Source organism: Ostrea edulis, chromosome 10, assembly GCF_947568905.1.
Source record: "Ostrea edulis chromosome 10, xbOstEdul1.1, whole genome shotgun sequence".
In the NCBI taxonomy this organism is placed as follows: Eukaryota; Metazoa; Mollusca; class Bivalvia; order Ostreida; family Ostreidae; genus Ostrea; species Ostrea edulis.
In genome coordinates this window covers 28116811-28136019 of record NC_079173.1, presented here as the reverse complement: position 1 = coordinate 28136019, position 19209 = coordinate 28116811, and the positions used below count along the sequence as shown (strand labels likewise).

At 35.0% G+C, this 19209-nt stretch overlaps 1 protein-coding gene across 1 annotated transcript; it reads right to left on the bottom strand.

Annotated features, from left to right (window-relative positions):
* Positions 1 to 383: 383 nt before the first annotated feature.
* On the bottom strand, positions 384 to 12410 carry LOC125665686 (dnaJ homolog subfamily C member 1-like). Its single transcript, XM_056152388.1, has 10 exons — positions 12228 to 12410; positions 12027 to 12128; positions 11347 to 11393; positions 10311 to 10482; positions 9231 to 9501; positions 8453 to 8598; positions 7804 to 7923; positions 5906 to 5969; positions 3639 to 4030; positions 384 to 2112 (listed from the first exon to the last, which is right to left on the bottom strand). The coding sequence occupies exons 1-10, from the start codon at positions 12360 to 12362 to the stop codon at positions 2035 to 2037; spliced, it is 1527 nt and encodes a 508-aa protein (XP_056008363.1). The 5' UTR covers positions 12363 to 12410; the 3' UTR covers positions 384 to 2034.
* Between the last annotated feature and the right edge of the window lie 6799 nt (positions 12411 to 19209).

The window sequence follows — 19209 nt, the reverse complement described above, 5'->3', positions numbered from 1 at the left end:
GGCCCCACCATGGTACCAAATCCCTGGAGTCAGAACCTCCATCCCAGGGATTATGAAATTCACAATTTAGGTAAGAACCTTTCTGCTTTACATGACTATCCATTAAGTTTTTCTTACATACGTGCAGTTGTAAAGAAGATTTTTGACAATTGGTCAATATTTGACAGTGTTTACCCACCCATGAGGACCTGAAAGTGCAGAAGTCCTTAAATTTACAATTTATGTCCTGCACATCCAAAATATGCTGCATACCAAATTTGAAAAGAATTGGAATGGTGGTTGAAAATGTTCAGTTGTTGATGCTCGACGACGGACACTGACCAATTTAAATAGGTCACTCAAGTGATGCAGGTGACCTAAATAAATTTTACGAATGAAAAGTCTTTTCCTCTTGATACAGTATTTATTCTGTGACTGCATCAATCCATCTGGCAAGTAGATTACAAAATAATTACACTGACAAAATTCCTTTGCATAATTGCAAAGCATATACATGTATTTGTCAAGTTCAGCTTTGATTAGGCGTGTTCTAATAAGCTGGTGCTTATATCTAAAATACAACAAATTGCACAAACTGATACATGTACTTCTTCATACCGACTTTTAACAAAGTGATAATTTCTTTAATCTGATCACGAATAGTTTTGATAATGTGTAATTTTCTTCAATTTTCCTCACTAGAATATCATTCAAATACTACATTTTATTACATTACATCACGTTGCCTACATTTTCTGTGAAATGTTAACTTTACTACAAAATAGAATTAAATTCACACCTTTCTGTCAGCTTGTTTGGTTATAAAAAGTTTTTCCTTTGGCTTAACAAATAAGAAGCCCATGAGCCACATTACTCACCTACTAATCGTATCGCGTGTATATTCCCCAAGTAAAATAACAATATCAAATATGGTTTGACTGTACACACAACATATTGATTTCAAATAATATGGTCCACTTGTTTCTTGTTGAGACATCTCTTACATGCATTATATTTCTATTCAAAACTTGAACCCCACCTTGGGACCCCATCCTGACCCCTTGGGTCATTATGTGAGCAAACTGATGTCCACACTGCATGAAGATGATTGCATATAATTAATCAGACAAACTTATTTATACCTTTATGATTCTTGAGAATTAATTTTTCATACATACAATAAAACATGCATATAATGAATTCACTCTTACTGCAAAGTAATTATATTTATTCCCCTATGAAAGGGAAATGATTAAAGTTTTATTGAATATGATAAAAGTTTCACCATGACAAACTGTTTTTCGCTGGCCATATGATAAATGCTTGTTGTAGCCCTGTTGTACTGCATTCCTATGTCAAAAGCTACACCTCTACAGTAGCTCTATCCTGCCCCAGGGGTCATGGTTTCTTCACAATATAAAGAGGCTTTCATTCAAATTTTAGATTTTCTGATCAAGTGATTCTTGAGAAGAAAAAAAAATGTAAAGCTCCCACCTACTTTTCAGTATTTCTTGATCTACCTTTCAAAGGGACATGATCCATTATTTAAACAAACTTGAATCCTACTCACTTTTAAAAGAATATTTTGTGTTAAGTTTAATTGAATTTGGGCCATTGGTTTTGGAGAAGATCATCCTGGTGAAAATATCAAAATTTTATGCCCCACACATACAGTCGAACCTCATTATCTTAAACTCAATAGGACTGAGAAAAGACTTTGAGATATCCAAAGATTCGAGATATTGAGGGTAAAATACTTAGAGAATAAGTGGTTGGGTCTTCCAAATCTCTTAGACATATCCATGGTACTCGAGATATCGGTGTTCGAGATACCGAAGTTCGACTGTATTTGTTTATATACACTGCAATAGATAGACACCAGCCAAACCTTGATCAGGAAAACTTACTACAGTCTTTGGCACAGATGAGCTACAAATGCTTCAAGTTCATGCATTTGAAAAATTGAACTTTTTCACAACACTTTCAGCAACACACTGTCCTAATTATCATCAACACTTTTCTTCATTAATTTACACGCTTAAGCTAATCCTTCCATCACTCTTTTTTCGATGTTTGTTCTTTCTTTTTCTTGACCAAGTCCACAAGATACTTATATCTGTATATGCAATCTTCCTGTTGATAAAAAAGCAAAAAATCAGGTACAGTTGTAGTTGCAATCTTTTCACAAAAGTTTGTCTCAGAAGACTATATATCTCTCATAACAGCACTACGGTTGGTCAAACTGCGACAGCTGATTTGAAATAGCCAATCTGATTGCAATCAGATCCTTTTTTTTTTTATCTGCTCACCTAGATCTAAGGATCTGATTTCAATCCTGGCCTGGAGGTTATAAAATATTTGTCACACTCATACTCAAACTCAGCCATGTTAGTTTTGAGTATAACTCTGATCAAGCTCTGAAGCACACTCGAAAAATCTTGAGCACGTACTCCATCTGAATGTGAGAATGATTTTATAAAAGTTTTGTAACCTTCACTTTTGATTTAGAGCACAGAGTTTTGAAATGGAGTATGAAAACGTGTTCAAAAAAGTTTTACCGAATGACATTTTTTTTCCATGATAATCCAATTTTTGCTTTCTTTGAGAGCATTTTTGAATCGCAAACAATTAAATTCGCATAAAATCTATACCATATGTTACAAGACAAATAACTCAATGAGTAGAAACTCACCACCTCAGGTGTAGTACTAATTATCTTAAACAGTTGTCAGGTGTTATCACTCAGTACACGCACTTGTTAACTTGTTGAGTGATAACAGTAATGTCTGTTCTGTACAAAATTGAAACTTTGTAACTCTAAAATTCAACTTCAAGAATCACAAACAAACAACTAAGCAAATAAAAAATACCAGTGTTTGGGGGTATTATCGCAAAATTTGATACGCAAAAAAAAACAACAACCCATTCTTACGCTATAACCCCGAGGCCTGATTGTGGAACATCGCAAATGCCATTATTCATAAAGACTAACACAATCAAACTTTGCTACAAAGATTTGGTGAATACAGCAAATATAAACATTTTCTCCTGTTGACCTTAAGCTAATACCTAAATGTTAGACCACAGTGACACCACACTTAATTAGTACTCCCAATGCTTGTCAGTGAAAGAACTATACAAATCAAATTATTCTGAATATTGCTTCTTTTTTTTCAAATTCAAAGGAGAATTGACGTTTGCAATAAATAGTCAAAATTCCAAAATCTCGCCTCAACAATTTTTTAATTTGCTTGGGTTTGAGAGCCTTACCATTGTAACATCACAATGTTCAAACAGCTATATAACATCATAAGCCACTACGAGACATGGCAAATCAATGACTATTACGACACTGAGTTCCTGATATAACATCTTAATTTTGATAACGTGATCAGAGTCCTGACGATCGTTTGAATTAAATCCTAACCCTGACTAGAGGAATGTTCTTGGATGGGTATCAGGGGTCATGACACATGCAGATCAGGTTATAAAGCAATCTCTGTCTGAAGTAATTCATGAATGCTTAATGTTTCTATGCTACAAAATCATAGCCCAGACCCAATTTACACACTGACAGACAGACATCGAGGGTGATTCCCAACACCTAACTTCTCCAAAACAAACACTTGTTTGATTCTAAAAGATATATTAATAGATACCTTTGACTTTCCAGGTAAATGTTGAGCTATTTTCTCCCATCTTTGATCAGTCCCTTTTGGGTACTGTCTTAATGCCCACTCTAGAATTGTCTGTTGATTTTTATTCCAGTCATCTGAATCATCAGTAAGTTTTAAATTGTTTTGAGAATTCTCTTCAGTTGCTCCCTCTTCAGAAGAATTATTTCCCTTGGTAGAGCTCTTCAGCATATGAGCATTCGATACCATTGATGTTTTATCATCTGTCTTTTTGACAATTTTATTTCTCTTTCTGAGTTGTGAATCACTTTTTGGAGACAATTCATTGTTAGGATGACTGCACACATTTTCTACCGTCTTCTGGGATATGATATCATCTGATATTGCCTGAGATCTCTTGGATTTTCCAACTCCACCTATAAATAGCAATAACAGTGCTTATAGTGTTAAATTTAGGATCCAGAGAGGGCACACATATCATATGTTCAAAAGGACACTTTTCGTCACGGCAAGACAATTTCAATTTGGGGTACTTTCATTGTATCATACTATGATAGTAATAGAATGATCATTTAGCCTTTTTAGAAGTTAATACCTGCTGCCTTGATTTTAAACTTTTCAATCAACCTTGTGAAATAAAGAACAATAATTATTGTTTATAATAACAGATATTTTAAAAAAATTTATAGAGAAAAAATGGTATGGCACAGTTAAAAAGGGCATGGTGCCAGCCAAAAAGGGCATGGCGCAGCATCATGCTAGTTTGCTTTAGATTTAACACTAGCTTAATAAGGGCATCAGACTACTATACAACAATTTGGTTACTAACTGGATATACAACAAAATCTTGTCTGTAATGGAATTTTATGGCACTTCACAACATTTACAAAGCAGACAAAATAGGCCGTTTTTGTCCTTTTCTAACTTCCCCTTTTCCATATTGTTGCTATATCAGAAAAGATGTACTATCGAGGACATTGTATGAGACTACATCACTTTGTACCGATGTAGTTGTACTATCGAGGGCATTGTATAAGACTACATTACTTTGTACTGATGTAGTTGTACTATCGAGGGCATTGTATAAGACTACATCACTTTGTACTGATGTAGTTGTACTATCGAGGGCATTGTATAAGATTACATTACTTTGTACTGATGGTTGCATGATTGTTTTGTTTTACGTCCTGTCGTGAATTTTTCACTCATACTGAGACATCACCAGTTGTGGATGGAGTACCACAAATTTAGACCTAGTATGCTTAGCTGTCAGAGCCTTAGTAGTTATTGGTGAGGATTCTTTAACATAACGCCTGCTGCAGCATGGGACCTCCGTTTTTAAGGTTATATCCGAAAGACCAGTGATTCTCAATTTAACTGCCATGTGTTTTTGGTGAAGGAGCAATCACTACCTATGTTTACATCTTAGGTTTGACGCGGCCATGGCTCAAGATTGGCTCAAACTCATGGCCTGATCATTTATTACTTGTGATGTACACGTAATGAATGTGGAGAGTGCTTAGGCTTTATTTATTTGTACAGATGTGGAGAGTGCTAAAGGCAACAGGAACTTGTACAGATGTGGAGAGTGCTTAGTCTACATTAAATTGTACAGATGTGGAGCATGCTTAGTTTACATTAAAATGTACAGATGTGGAGTGCTTAGAATATTTTAATTTCTACAGATGTGGAGAGTGCTTAGTTTACTTTAATTTCTACAGATGTGGAGCATGCTTAGTTTACATTAATTTGTACAGATGTGGAGAGTGCTTAGTTTACATTAATTTGTACAGATGTGGAGATTGCTTAATTTACATTAATTTGTACAGATGTGGAGCATGCTTAGTTTACATTAATTTGTACAGATGTGGAGAGTGCTTAGTTTACATTAATTTGTACAGATGTGGAGAGTGCTTAGTTTACATTATTTGTACAGATGTGGAGAGTGCTTAGTTTACATTAATTTGTACAGATGTGGAGAGTGCTTAGTTTACATTGATTTGTACAGATGTGGAGCATGCTTAGTTTACATTAATTTGTACAGATGTGGAGCATGCTTAGTTTACATTAATTTGTACAGATGTGGAGAGTGCTTAGTTTACACTGATTTGTACAGATGTGGAGCATGCTTAGTTTACATTAATTTGTACAGATGTGGAGCATGCTTAGTTTACATTAATTTGTACAGATGTGGAGCATGCTTAGTTTACATTAATTTGTACATATATGTATGTGGAGAAAGCTAAAGGCCACAGGAACTTGTTCACTGGATATATTTAAAGCTTCTTTACCTTGAACAGTGGTGGACAATGTCATGGAATGGTTATCCTTCATTTTCTGGCACCGAGAAATTACCTAAACGAAATAATGAAATAGAATTACCTAAACGAAATAATGAAATAGAATTACCTAAACGAAATAATGAAATAGAATTACCTACACAAAATAATAAAATAGAATTACCTAAACGAAATAATGAAATAGAATTACCTAAATGAAATAATGAAATAGAATTACCTAAATGAAATAATAAAATTACCTAAACAAAATAATGAAATACAATTACCTAAACAAAATAATGAAATAAAATTACCTAAACAAAATAATAAAATAGAATTACCAAAATGAAATGATAAAATAAAATTACCGAAATGAAATAATAAAATGAAATTACCTAAGCGAAATAATAAAATTACCTAAACGAAATAATAAAATAAAATTACCTAAACGAAATAATAACATTCTATGTAAATAGATGCAGTCCCTGAAACACCTCAAAATTACCTAAACGAAATAATAACATGCTATGTAATTAGATACAGTCCCTGAGACGTTCTACTTTCCCACTTAAACGCTGAGCAAACAATGAATGCATGCTCAACGAACACGACTTGGTGAACACTCAAAGGTGAGCAAATGCCGAATTATATTGGAGCCCAAATGTGAGTGCAAAGAGAACAGTGAACACAAGATGACCAATTTATTTTGAATATCTCGGATGTTTTCCTTACATCATACTTATTTCAGAATTAGGTAAGAAAAGAGATATTGTATTTAAGCAATGAATATATTTTGTAGAGTGGACATCACCAGATTACATTAAAAGATATGATTTTTTGTAAACACTTCTCTGAACAAGAGACCCATGAGCCATATCGCTCACCTGAGTCACCTTGGCCCATATCTAAAGATTTCCCCTATATATTCGCATGTAAAACTTTGATTCCTATTGTGGCCCCAACCTACTCCCGGGGGCCATGATTTTTTCAAAATTGAATCTGGACTATGTCAGGAAGATTTCATGTGAATGTAAACTTTTCTGGCCCAGTGATTTTTCAGAAGATTTTTAATGATGTTCCCTATATATTTGTATATAAAACTTTGATCCCCTATTGTTGCCTCATCTTACCCCAGAGGGCCATGATTTTAATAAACTTGAATCTGCACTATGTCAGGAAGCTTTCATGTAAATTTCAACATTGCTGGCCCACTAGTTTTGAGAACAAGATTCTTAAAGATTTTCCCTACATATTTCTATGTAAAACTTTGATCCCCCCTTGTTGCCCCATCCTATCCTCGGGGGCCATGATTTTAACAAATGTCAATCTGCACAATGTTAGGAAGCTGTCAGGTAAATTTCAACTTTCTTGGCCCAGTAGTTTTTGAGAAGAATATTTTTAAAGATTTTCTTTATATATTTCTATGTAAAACTTTGATCCCCCTTGTGGCCCTATCCTGCCCCGGGGCCCATGATTTTTACAAACTTGAATCTCCACTATGTTAGGAAGCTTTCATGTAAATTTCCACTTTCCTGGCCCAGTAGTTTTTGAGAAGAAGATTTTCCCTATAAATTTGTATGCAAAACTTTGATCCCCCCTTGTGGCCCCATCCTAAAAGTGCATGCAATGTCGTGAGAGATATGATACATCATTGCACACTGGAAAAGACACGAATCAAATTAGGAGATAAACTGCAGCTGAGCAGAGGGATCAGGGGGATAAAACACAGAACAAAGAATTGTAACTGAAGAGGAAAGAACATAAAATGTGGAAAGGGTATCCATCATATTTTTACCCATGACTTTCTACAGTACCCCTTATATTCTTATCCATCACTTTATATAGTACCCATAATATTACTCACGACCTTATGTACATACAGTGTACATTCAGCATTGATATGAACTGACCTCCTCAGCAGGCCTGCCCACCATGTCGGCAATCTTCTGCCACCGGTTCGGTGTGCCCCCAGGAAACTTGTTGGCAGCCTTTGCGAGTTTGGCTATTTCCTCATCTGTCCACTCCCCGATCTAAAATGTAAAACTGATGGTCACTTCATGCCACCAAGTTTTACAACAGGTAAAATCTTAGTAATGTCCACATAAATGTATATAACCTTCTATACATTTTTACTTGCCACAACCATGAACTATCAATATAGTTATGCTATATGCAACTATAAAACAGACCCAGTAATAATTACCCCAAGATTTTTCGTACATTTCCTTAATGGACATTTATTGTTTACAGATTGTTGACTCGGTGTATATGAATTCAGGGACACTACTAAATGTTTGTTTTTTTATGACAAAGCCTTTAATCAAATTGTTGACTTGGCATATATAAATTCATTGTTGTTTTTTTCATGACAAAGCCTTTAATCAGACTGTTGACTCCGTGTTGTATATAAATTCAGGGACACTTCTAAATATTTGTTTTTTTATGACAAAGCCCTTTAATAATCAGATTGTTGATTCAGCATCTATAAATTAAGGCGCACTACTATTTAAAATATTTGGGATTTTTATGACAAAGCCTTTAATCAAAGAGTTTGCACACCTTGACTTGTTTGTATTCCTGATCATCATCACTTGTGCGTTTGATTGTATCAGTGTACACCACTGCCTCTGCTTCTGCCATTTTGATTGTTGTTGGATTCAATGCCGCATCACACCGAGGCTTTGATTTTTCTTCTTTTGCTTGGACTGCATGTCAAATTAAAACACAAGAGATAAACCACCATAATTCTGTCAAACTGTTAAAGTTGTTGTACACCTATGTACATGTATGTAGCAGAGGATACTTCTAAATGGTAAAAAAAACGCAGAATAACCCACGGAAGCCTGAAAACATCCAGTATACAGGAAAATGTTCATCTCCAGACACACTGAAATACAATTTCGTCTAATTTTCAATTAGCCCAAAACTTACCTATATGTATATAAAAAAGGGGCACAATTATTCCTGTATACAGCATGTCCAATTAGCATGAAAAAAATGCTGATATTGAGTAAGAAAATTGGAGCACCCAGAAGCCCGAGGTGAAGATGACAGCAACATATCAAAACAATGGGCTGGCAAAGATAAGTGCATTCTACTTCCACAAATAAAACTACTGCTCCATATTACATACAACTAATAAATTTTCACAAGAACCCTCTTCTACAAAATTTTACTTTTCACTTTAATCTATTCATCTATCAGTAATATCCTCTGTACTTGTACACCACTCGTGATTTTATTTTCTTGCGATTTGACACTGAATGGTAGTTATACCAAATTAAATATATCGCATAAAATAAGAAATAAACATCGAGCGACATAGATTTATCATTACTCTCTTCCTCTAGAATCCTTCTTGCTTCCTCCTCTTCTCGTTTTCTCCTCTCCTCTTTTTCCTCCATTCTCTTCTTCAGTTTCTGCGGAGCAGTAATGATGGACATAACAGTGAAGACCGTAAGTATGATTGGCCAGAGTTGTGAGACACGGGGGCGGGGCACAGCCTCCATTTGAGCCTCTAATAAAGTGTCTATCTGCTCCTCAATTTGTTGTCGAGCTTTACGATTTTTACTTTTAGCTCTGTCCCTCATCTCTCCAAAGTTTTCCGACTGCAACAAAATGCAATGAATTTCATTGAACACAAAGAGATATTTTAAAAACATACAAGAATGTGTAAAACAGATCGCCAAACACTCATAGAGTGACAAAGTCTTACAGGATAATTTAATCAAAATTTCTAAAGATCTTTTTACTTTGTACTTCTACATGAAATGCAATATTCCTAATATCTAATTCCTTGCCACTCTGAGCCATTGAACAAACTTAAATCTTAACACTAAATGGGGAAGCATTTAGGTTTTTGTAATTTTTTGGTCCAGTGATTCTGTTAAGCACCGAAACAGTATCTAAATAATTTTAGTCACTTTATACATTTGGGTAAGTGGCATCTTTGTTTTGACATCGTACAAGAAAATCTAATTAGAGAAAATGTAAAACTGGTTCTATCCAGTCAGCTGCGCTCCTCTCAACAGTGTGGTAGCACAATCAACATTACATATAAAAGATAGGCCTAGTGCTGAAAATGTGGCAGGGAAATATTCATAATTCTTAATACCAAGAAAATTTGACTAGTTCTCTTTACCAGAGATACCATGGGGATTCGGGTTACAACAGGTTCCCAGTAACCCTTGCTCGTCGTAAGAGGCGACTAAATGGGGCGGTCCTTCGGATGAGACCACAAAAACCAAGGCCCATTGTCACAAAAGGTGTGGAACAATAAAGATCTCTCCCTGCTCAAAGGCGGTAAGAGCCGAGCATAGGCCTAAATTTTGCAGCCCTTCACCGGCATTGGTGACATCTCCATATGAGTGAAACATTTTCGAGTGGGACATAAAACAATATACAAATCAATCTTTACCAGGGTGAACTTCTTCTCCACGTACACAGCCCACATAACGATGTACTGGCCCACTGTCGTAATGACGAAGATAACGGCAAAGAACTCCATAAGGCCCATCTTACGAACACGACGATAGTAAAAGATAGGTTGTCGCCAGTCTGGTAATCCATTCTCTAAAACTAAGTGATATCTGAAATAGAACGAAACTACACCTGTATCACCATGTATGTTTACACGTGTATAGATCTCTGAATGCAGATGATTTTCTATTGAATGACAAATATATGTATTCTTCAACCATTTATAAAGTTCCTTGCAACAATTATATAAATAGATGAATTCTTATGATTATAACATTGAATTAGATATCAATTTTATTGTTGTATTAGGCCAAAACATGAAGTGTAAAAACAGTAGAGTATCATGAAAGGACAATGATATTGGGTCAAAGACATGAAATCTATGTGGTCTTAATTACTTTTATCTTTTAAACCCATGTATTTATTTTTCTTGTGGAGGTTTGAAATGTTTGGAATTTTCTTTTGATGATGTAACATGTATTGACGTGGCGTTCCTTTGATCTCTGTCATACCATGTAATTTAAAAACTTTGTTCCTCCATTGTGACCCCTCCCTACCCCCCGTGCCCCTGATTTTAACAAATGTATATCTTCCCTGCCTGAAGATGCTTGAAGGCCCTGCTGCTGTTTACAAAATGATTTGAACAATTTTGAATCTACACTCATTTAAGAAGCTTAACAAATAATTTGTTTTTTCTGGTTCAATGCTTCTTGAGAAGAAGATTTTTAAAAGATACCACCATATTTTCACTATTACTAAATTATCTCCCCTTTTGAAAAGGTTGTGGACCTTCGATACAATTTTGAATCCCCTTTACCTAAGGATGTTTTACTTATGGCAAGTTTGGTTAAATTTATCTCAATGATTATTGAAAGAAGTAAAACTAAATCTGTTCAGTTTACTGATGAACACAGACAACAGGTGATCAGAAAAACTCGCTAACTTATTGCTCTGGTGAGCTAAAAACAACAAACCTCTTTCTTTTTTCCTCGTCTTTAAGAACTTCATATATACCAACCAGCTGCAATATAGTTGATAAACATTAAGTGACTACAAAATGATTGTACAAAAGCAGTGTTCTGGAAATTAATCAGTTCATAGGATGTGATTGGTTAAAATTTCATCGGAAAACTTCACAGTGCATTTCATTTTTCGGACTGATAAAAATCTTGAAATGTCCAATACCACAGAAATAGACTTCAAGATCTAACTCTGCAAAAGGAGAAGGAATCCTTAAAATATATCATTAAAAATTATTCAATTTGAGCTTATGCTACATATTGTATTTTTGTGTGTGCATTTTCTTTCTGTAATGTCATAAAGAAGGAACTTTATGCAACCGACCAAACCAGGATTTAAACATGGGACCCCCTGTATGTAATTCTGGTATCTACCCAGTGCTCTACCATTAAACTACATGTATCTGGTTGGGATCAGCATGGTTTGTACATGTATCCACCCTTCATTTTGTTCAAGATAACCAAAGTCCCTCCACCCCCACTCCCCTGCAAGCATTTTCATGCGTCATCATGGATAGATCATAACAAGGTGTTAGGATGCTTTGATAAAGCTCTGTTCTCACACGTTAGGTGCTAACTTCGGGATATTTTTTGTCCTGTATACAGAATCAAGATATTGTGCTGGACTAGCTAACCTGTCTAAATTTGACTTCAGCATCTTCTTCTTTGCTTTTGTCAGGGTGAAGACTAAGGGACAGACGTCGATATGCTTTACGTATTTCGGATGACAAGGCCGTCTAAAGAGAAAATATGGAATTATGCACTATACAGATAATGAGATAGATAATAGATATGAACGTCAGCTCATTTGGGGAGAAATATGAAGTGCGACTTACTGATGGAACTCCTAAGAACTCATAGAAATTTTGGTTTACTTCCTCTACTAAATCAAACAATTCTAAATCATTCGTGTCCCAAGAAAACACTGCCTGCGCCAAAACAGTCCACGTTAACACATGAAACAACTTCATACTCTCCTGTTTTGAGGAGATAGAAAAGTGAATTGAAGATAAAGGTTGAAGACAAGTCGATCCTCATACAAGTCGAGTATTTAAGATTGAGACAATTTGTACGTGGAGTCATCAATGAAAGGAGACGAGGGAGAGGGACAATCACAGCTTCTCGAATCTTTCCGGTAAGCTCTGGAAAGGTATTGGGTTATTTTTCGCTTACCGGAAAGGTCCGAGTGGAATTTTTTTTATTTAGGAATAGGCAACCAGAACACAATGACAAATTTTTAAAAAAACAAGCGGAGATCTTGTAAAATACATTGGGTAAAATATTCAATTTAGAGAAGTGGATAGGCATAGCCTGTCGTTTACTTCTCTAAAGAGAATAAGGGTAAAAAGGAAAGCTTTTCAGCTAGCCTATTTGATATCAAAAGTATGGCGGATATATAATGTTAAATGTATGTAATATACCTATGTCAAGAATTACCCTTGAATTTCCAATGGGGGTCCTTTTAACCTTATAAAATGACATACACTATATATAGTATGATAATGTTACAAAAAGGGTGATTATTTAGAAGAAGAGAACAGAATGGGAAACGTTCAAATCGAAACAATATCAATGTTTTATATCTATATATTACTTATGAAAGGATAGGAGTTGTGATATAATTGATCACTGTTCATTATCTTCACCTTTTTTTATCATTCAATATTTGTGAATGATCCACATCTTTGGTAGCTACGAATGAAAGAAGCTGGAAAGTAAAATCTTCTAGATCTAGAGAGCTCGGGCAGTGATTTTGTGGGCTCTCATGCCACAGCTGTAATGCTTTCCTCCTAAAACATTTTGAGCAGCAACAGGCTCCATTCTCTACCTACAGTTCCGTGCGCTCCTCGCACTACACCTGTCAACGGCTTTTTACAGAAATCCTGTAAAAGTTTCTAATATCCAACATTTATGTTTTCGACTAAATATTTAGTCATACTATGTTCTTGGTGCAATTAAATTGATGAAGATTTTACTCGTTTAAAATCGCCGTTTTCTGATCCTAGATTTGGAACTACTTCGTAATATGCGTATTAATGCATGTAGGACATCCACATGGTGAAGATTTGAATGTAAACATGGAATCAAAAGTAAGAAAGGCTGTAAAAATACGATAAAACTTGTGAAATAAGAGACAAATAGCTAAATAGTAAATATGTACTTATTAAAGTGCCAGTGGGCTATGAAAAGCGCTTGATGTCATCACCTGTTACCAGAACTTTTGAACAGAAAGGAAACCGAGAATTATTGTTTATATCATGTGATTATGTAGCCGTGTGAAAATTTTGTAAACCAGGGGTCGTGAGTTCGATCCTCACTGGGGGCTCCAAATGTAACTCACGATGCGTTGATAGAAATACAACAACAGCGTAAATCCTTGTTAAAAGTTCGTGTTTATATTTCATTCAAATAGTATACATTGAAATGCCCTGTAACAAACAGAAAGCCGCATATGAAAATGTACATCACGTCAAATACATGTATAAAATGTATATATGTATTTGACGTGATGTACATTTTATACATGTATTTGACGTGATGTACATTTTCATATGCGGCTTTCTGTTTGTTACAGGGCATTTCAATGTATACTATTTGAATGAAATATAAACACGAACTTTTAACAAGGATTTACGCTGTTGTTGTATTTCTATCAACGCATCGTGAGTTACATTTGGAGCCCCCAGTGAGGATCGAACTCACGACCCCTGGTTTACAAAATTTTCACACGGCTACAATTATATTGTCACGTGATTCCAAGCGTTGACAGACGTGTATGTGAAGCTTGCGTAACGCGCCCTCTGGTGTGAGAATGCAACATGCCCAAGCAATTCATATTCCATCCATAGATCATGCAGACCAGAACCAATCATATGATCTTCTATACATTTCATAAAGTTCCTAGCAAAATGAAAGCTACCCATTCGTGGCACAAGTTTCTCTCTGCACTATGACCATTTTAAATTCATTAACTTGAGGTACAGACTGAGTTTGATCAACTGTCAATACAGTATGCCGTTGACCAATACGGTCAGATATGCACATGGATTTCTGGTCAACCGTAGTTAAGTGTTTCTATTTCATGAGCAGGTGCTTGTGCGATTGGCATGTAACCAATGATAGTGAGATCTGGGTTTATGCTGCTACAACTGACTGATTAAAAGCAGACCATGTTATTGGAACAGCTTGTTTTGTTTCTTTTCAAATGAAACACCAGTGCTTTTGTAATCGCATTACATGGTGATTGGTCTCCTATATCAGGAGCTTTATAAACATATAGAGTAATTGTTTTTTTTGGTTTTTTTTGGATATACGGGCAGTGATTTCCTTCAACTGGATTGGGCAACAGGCATAGCCTACGTAGGCCCTCTCCCAAATACAAAGGTATGATATAAAGGAGATATTACAAGCATGGTAGTGTTTACTCATACAAAGTTATTCTGATCTAGGAGGTCCAACATTGGGTGTCATTAAAAGCATTTACATTTTCAATAATGTAAAGTACTCTCAATGTTGCCCACTGTTAAATCAGGAGTATGAAATACACCATAACAGCATCGCTTTATTAAATCAGAGAAAAGAATCACTTGTTATTAACACATTGCCGTATTCACTGTAGTAATTGTGTAAGCTTTCTAGAATATTAAGTTCGTTAATATAAGAGTCCATATTACCATCTGCAGGTAAGTAAACACCAAATAGATATAACCTTTCAGTACTTGTTAACAGTTCTACTCCAACAATCCGTCCGGAGTCTATTTTTATTTCCTTAGTTGTATATGCTAGGGACTTACCATGCTATTCCACCCATACCTATAAAATAAGCTTTAGGTTCAGAATACGTTTCGTCGACTTCTACTTTGACAATACTAAAATAATTCTTATGAATAGTCTAAATAAATAGTTCCAGTGTGTTAACTCTGCTCGGGTAGCTACATCACAGTTTAATTTGTATTATCTAACAAAGATGAGAGGCACAGAGTTTAAGACATTGTACCTCTGACGTTCCAAGCTAAAATGGTTTAAAATTGTGTTTAAAATCTAAACATGTAAGCAGGTTCTCAACACTTCCCATTACAGGTAATGAAATTCAACGTGTTTACAATTTAGACGTGTTAACAAATGTGACAAGAATGTGTCATTTTGACAGTATAGAACTTATAATTTAGTCTCCCATTGTGGCTCCACCCTATCCTCGTGGGTCATGATGTGAACAAACTTCGATAATGCACTCCCTGGGAGCGTTTGAATATTGATCCCACCTCTGGTGTGTCCAGGGGTCCGTGTTTGCCCAACTATCTATATTGTATTGCTTGTAGGAGTTATGATCGCTGTTCGTTATCTTCACCTTTCATATGAGTAATCATGTATACTGGTGTTGAGAAGAAGATAATATAAATTTATATAGATGCTGCCGTACAACACGAGGTAGAGTATTGTGTTTGGTATATGTGGTGTGTAGTACTTAGTTTTGTCATTTGTGCGCTTAAAGAGGTATGCTACACCAGAGAAATTGGATGTAGATGAAAAGTAAAGGATATTTACAACCTCCTTAAAGGGACTAATTCACGATTTCCCCCCAAATTTTGTTTTTCACTTTAAATGATCAAAGTCTACAGTCTAATATATCTAAAAGGTTTCATAAAAAATTAAGGTTATTTATCATGACAGAAGCTCATTATAGAGAGTTTAGTATTTGTTTTGAAAACAAAGATTGAGGTGTGTTATTGTCTACGAAGTTTTCAAAATAAATGGATATTGGCCCAAATTCATTATATATATCACATCTCAAGTATACTGTAGGTAAAATGTGTCATTAAAAAATTAAAATTTGTAATTGTACAAAAGGAAGATTCTATAAATTACAAAATTAACATTTCTCTGGTTTGTTTGTTTACATAAAAAGACTCGAGTCTTTGTTTACATAACACAGAATCAAAGCTAAAATATTGCTCTTATCCTTGAATTCAGACGGTCCAAATTTTGGTTGTCAGCATTGAATGAATTATATTTTTAATTTTTAACATAAAAAATGAAAAATATTTCTTTCGAAAAACGTGAGCCAGTCCCTTTATTAAACCTTTTAGTTGTGTGCAAAAAGCATTTCATTTTATTCACTGCGAAAAGGTTTTATTTACATTTCAAATTTGCATTTACATTACAAATTTTTGTGTGACGATTTTACATCTCTATGCAGTAATAGTCATTTTGCACTAACACGCTTCCTTTGATTGTGTAAAAGAACAGACTTTATAGCTTTGCACCATAATCGCGTCCTTAGTGTGCTATTTTTTTTTGGGGGGGGGTGATTTTTTCAATATATAAATATTGCATGTAGTTGAGGGTAACATTGAAAATTTTCACCCCGAGAAAACCATTGTCAACCGAGGCGTAGCCGAGGTTGACAATGGTTTCTCAAGGGGTGAAAATTTCAATGTTACCCTCAACTACATGCAATATTTGTTTTATTATACTGAATGTTATTTAAACAGGAAAACAGAAAAACATACGTCTGTTGACATTTGATCAATCACTGTCATGCGATATTTCGTATATCCATTTTTTACAAACGCTCAAATGACGTCGTCTAACAATCTACGGCGAACCGTACGCGCATAAATTTGACGCATGTGATAATTTTTTATAATATCACCCGTTGTCAAGTACTGTTACCCGTTGCTAGATACTATCACCCTGGGGCGCGTGTTTTATGTTCTCAGAGGGTAACAATATGTTTTTTCAAATGCTTCTCGACCAATCAGGTTCGAATATTTTACATGAAAGTATAATAATAGTCTTTGTTCACCTGTTTACTAAAACTTTTCGGTTGTATGCAACGCCGTTTTATTTTCTTGCAATAACTTTGTATTTGTCAGGTGCCTCAGACCGGAGATCAAAATAAAAGAAGACAATAAACTTTACACATTTGGTAATACAAGAGTCATAAGAATCATACACATTCGATAATCGAAAGTTATACAGTGGCGGATCAAGGCTTTGCTAAAGGGAGTTTACTTTATATTGGCTATATATTCTATCTATGCTTTATAAATACATGTACATAATAAAATCAATAACAAATAATTGATTTTTTTTATATACTTATGCATTTGTCCGTATGTATAATGTAAAATCATATACTTTTGCTGTTGGTCAACTTTTTTTTTTTGTTTATTATTGGTCACAAAGGGGTGGGGGACCCCCTTTAAATCCACCACTGTTACAAAATACCAATTCTCCAGACAACACTTGTAGCACATTGTTACAGTGTAGTAGATACCACGCGCTCAGATTGAGAAAACGGGTTTATTAGTCACATACCCGGTTATTTTCCACTTTAAAAATCTTCATACATCAAGACGTGCAGGTACATGCAATCATTATCAGAATTTTAAGTCGACTTCTCATATAATCCTGTTTGTATTTTTCTATTCAAAACACCTTCTATAAACAGTGGAAATTCTGAATGACGTATTTCCATCACTCCAATGAATTCTGTGAGCTTTCCTAAACTAAGATATCTACATAAGAATGACTTGTGAATTTACACACCAGCTGATTATTTATTCACAATTCGTCCATCGTGTCATCTTACACGTGCATGTACCGGTAGCCTATATTACCAGTCAGTATAAAACCATATGTTATCAGATTTCCATCTGCTTTTATAAAAGATATGAAAAGTAATAAATTTCAGTGGCCATACTCTCGGTACATCAAGTGCTGATTATCAAACATATCAAACAGCAACACACCGTGTAATTGTATAATGAAGTTTGATGAATTCATAGACAAGGTGGGGGAGTTTCTATGTTTTTTTAATCTGTTAAAATGCTCAGCGATGAAATTTTTTCCCACGATTTTCATTAACTAAACTATTTTTGTTAATTCCAGGGGGATGAAATGCATAATGTAGTATCTATAGTAATAAAAAATGTTTTCAGGCCGATTGTTTTCTATGGTATTGTTACGATAAATACCTTTTTTGTTTCAATCCCCCTAGTTTAAACTTTTCAATCTCCACAGGTGGATCAAAGGGGGGGGGGGGGGGGTACGGGTTTGGACCCCTCTCCAGAAAAGGTTGCTAAAACAGGTAAAAATAACACATTTTGAGGGGTGAAACCCCCCTTTGAAAACAAAAACTAATCGTAGGACCCCCCCCCCCTTTCCAAATTCCTGAATCCGCCAATTTCGAAAATATGCACAGAGTGCAATATTACATGTATTATACTATATCTAAAGCTAAAGGTATTGTGGCCTTTCAAAAGGAGAATTGCGGTTGGGTTTTAGAAAAACGGAGGCTCAAAAATAGGAATGAACAGGGCATCTTTTGTTTGCAGACCCTCATTGTTAATATTGAATGCGCCGTATGCATCTTGTTTTCCGGTGTAGATTTCTTTTAGATATTTTGTATGAGGGAATTTAAAAAAAAAAAAAAAAAATCTTCAGTGTATCACCATTTCTAACAGGTCATTCATATCCAATAGAAAACACAAAATATTTATATTTCCAATATTTTGCCTTTACAAACTGTAAATACATGTATAACCATTTTCTCATGAATGCGATGCATATGGGAACAGTTTGTGTATGACTTTTGATGCATATAGTATATGTGTATTTTGACGGCTGTAATTCCAACAGATAGGAAAGTAGAACGTAAATATCGCTGTTTTGAAAATACATGAGAATATGAACAGCAATGCTTCAGGCCAGCACACTTTCCATGAAACACAATCCTGGTTAGACACAGGACATAGAATTCTCGTTATTTTGCAGTGACACACCAACAATCTATTGAGAGACAAAAAATGCCGT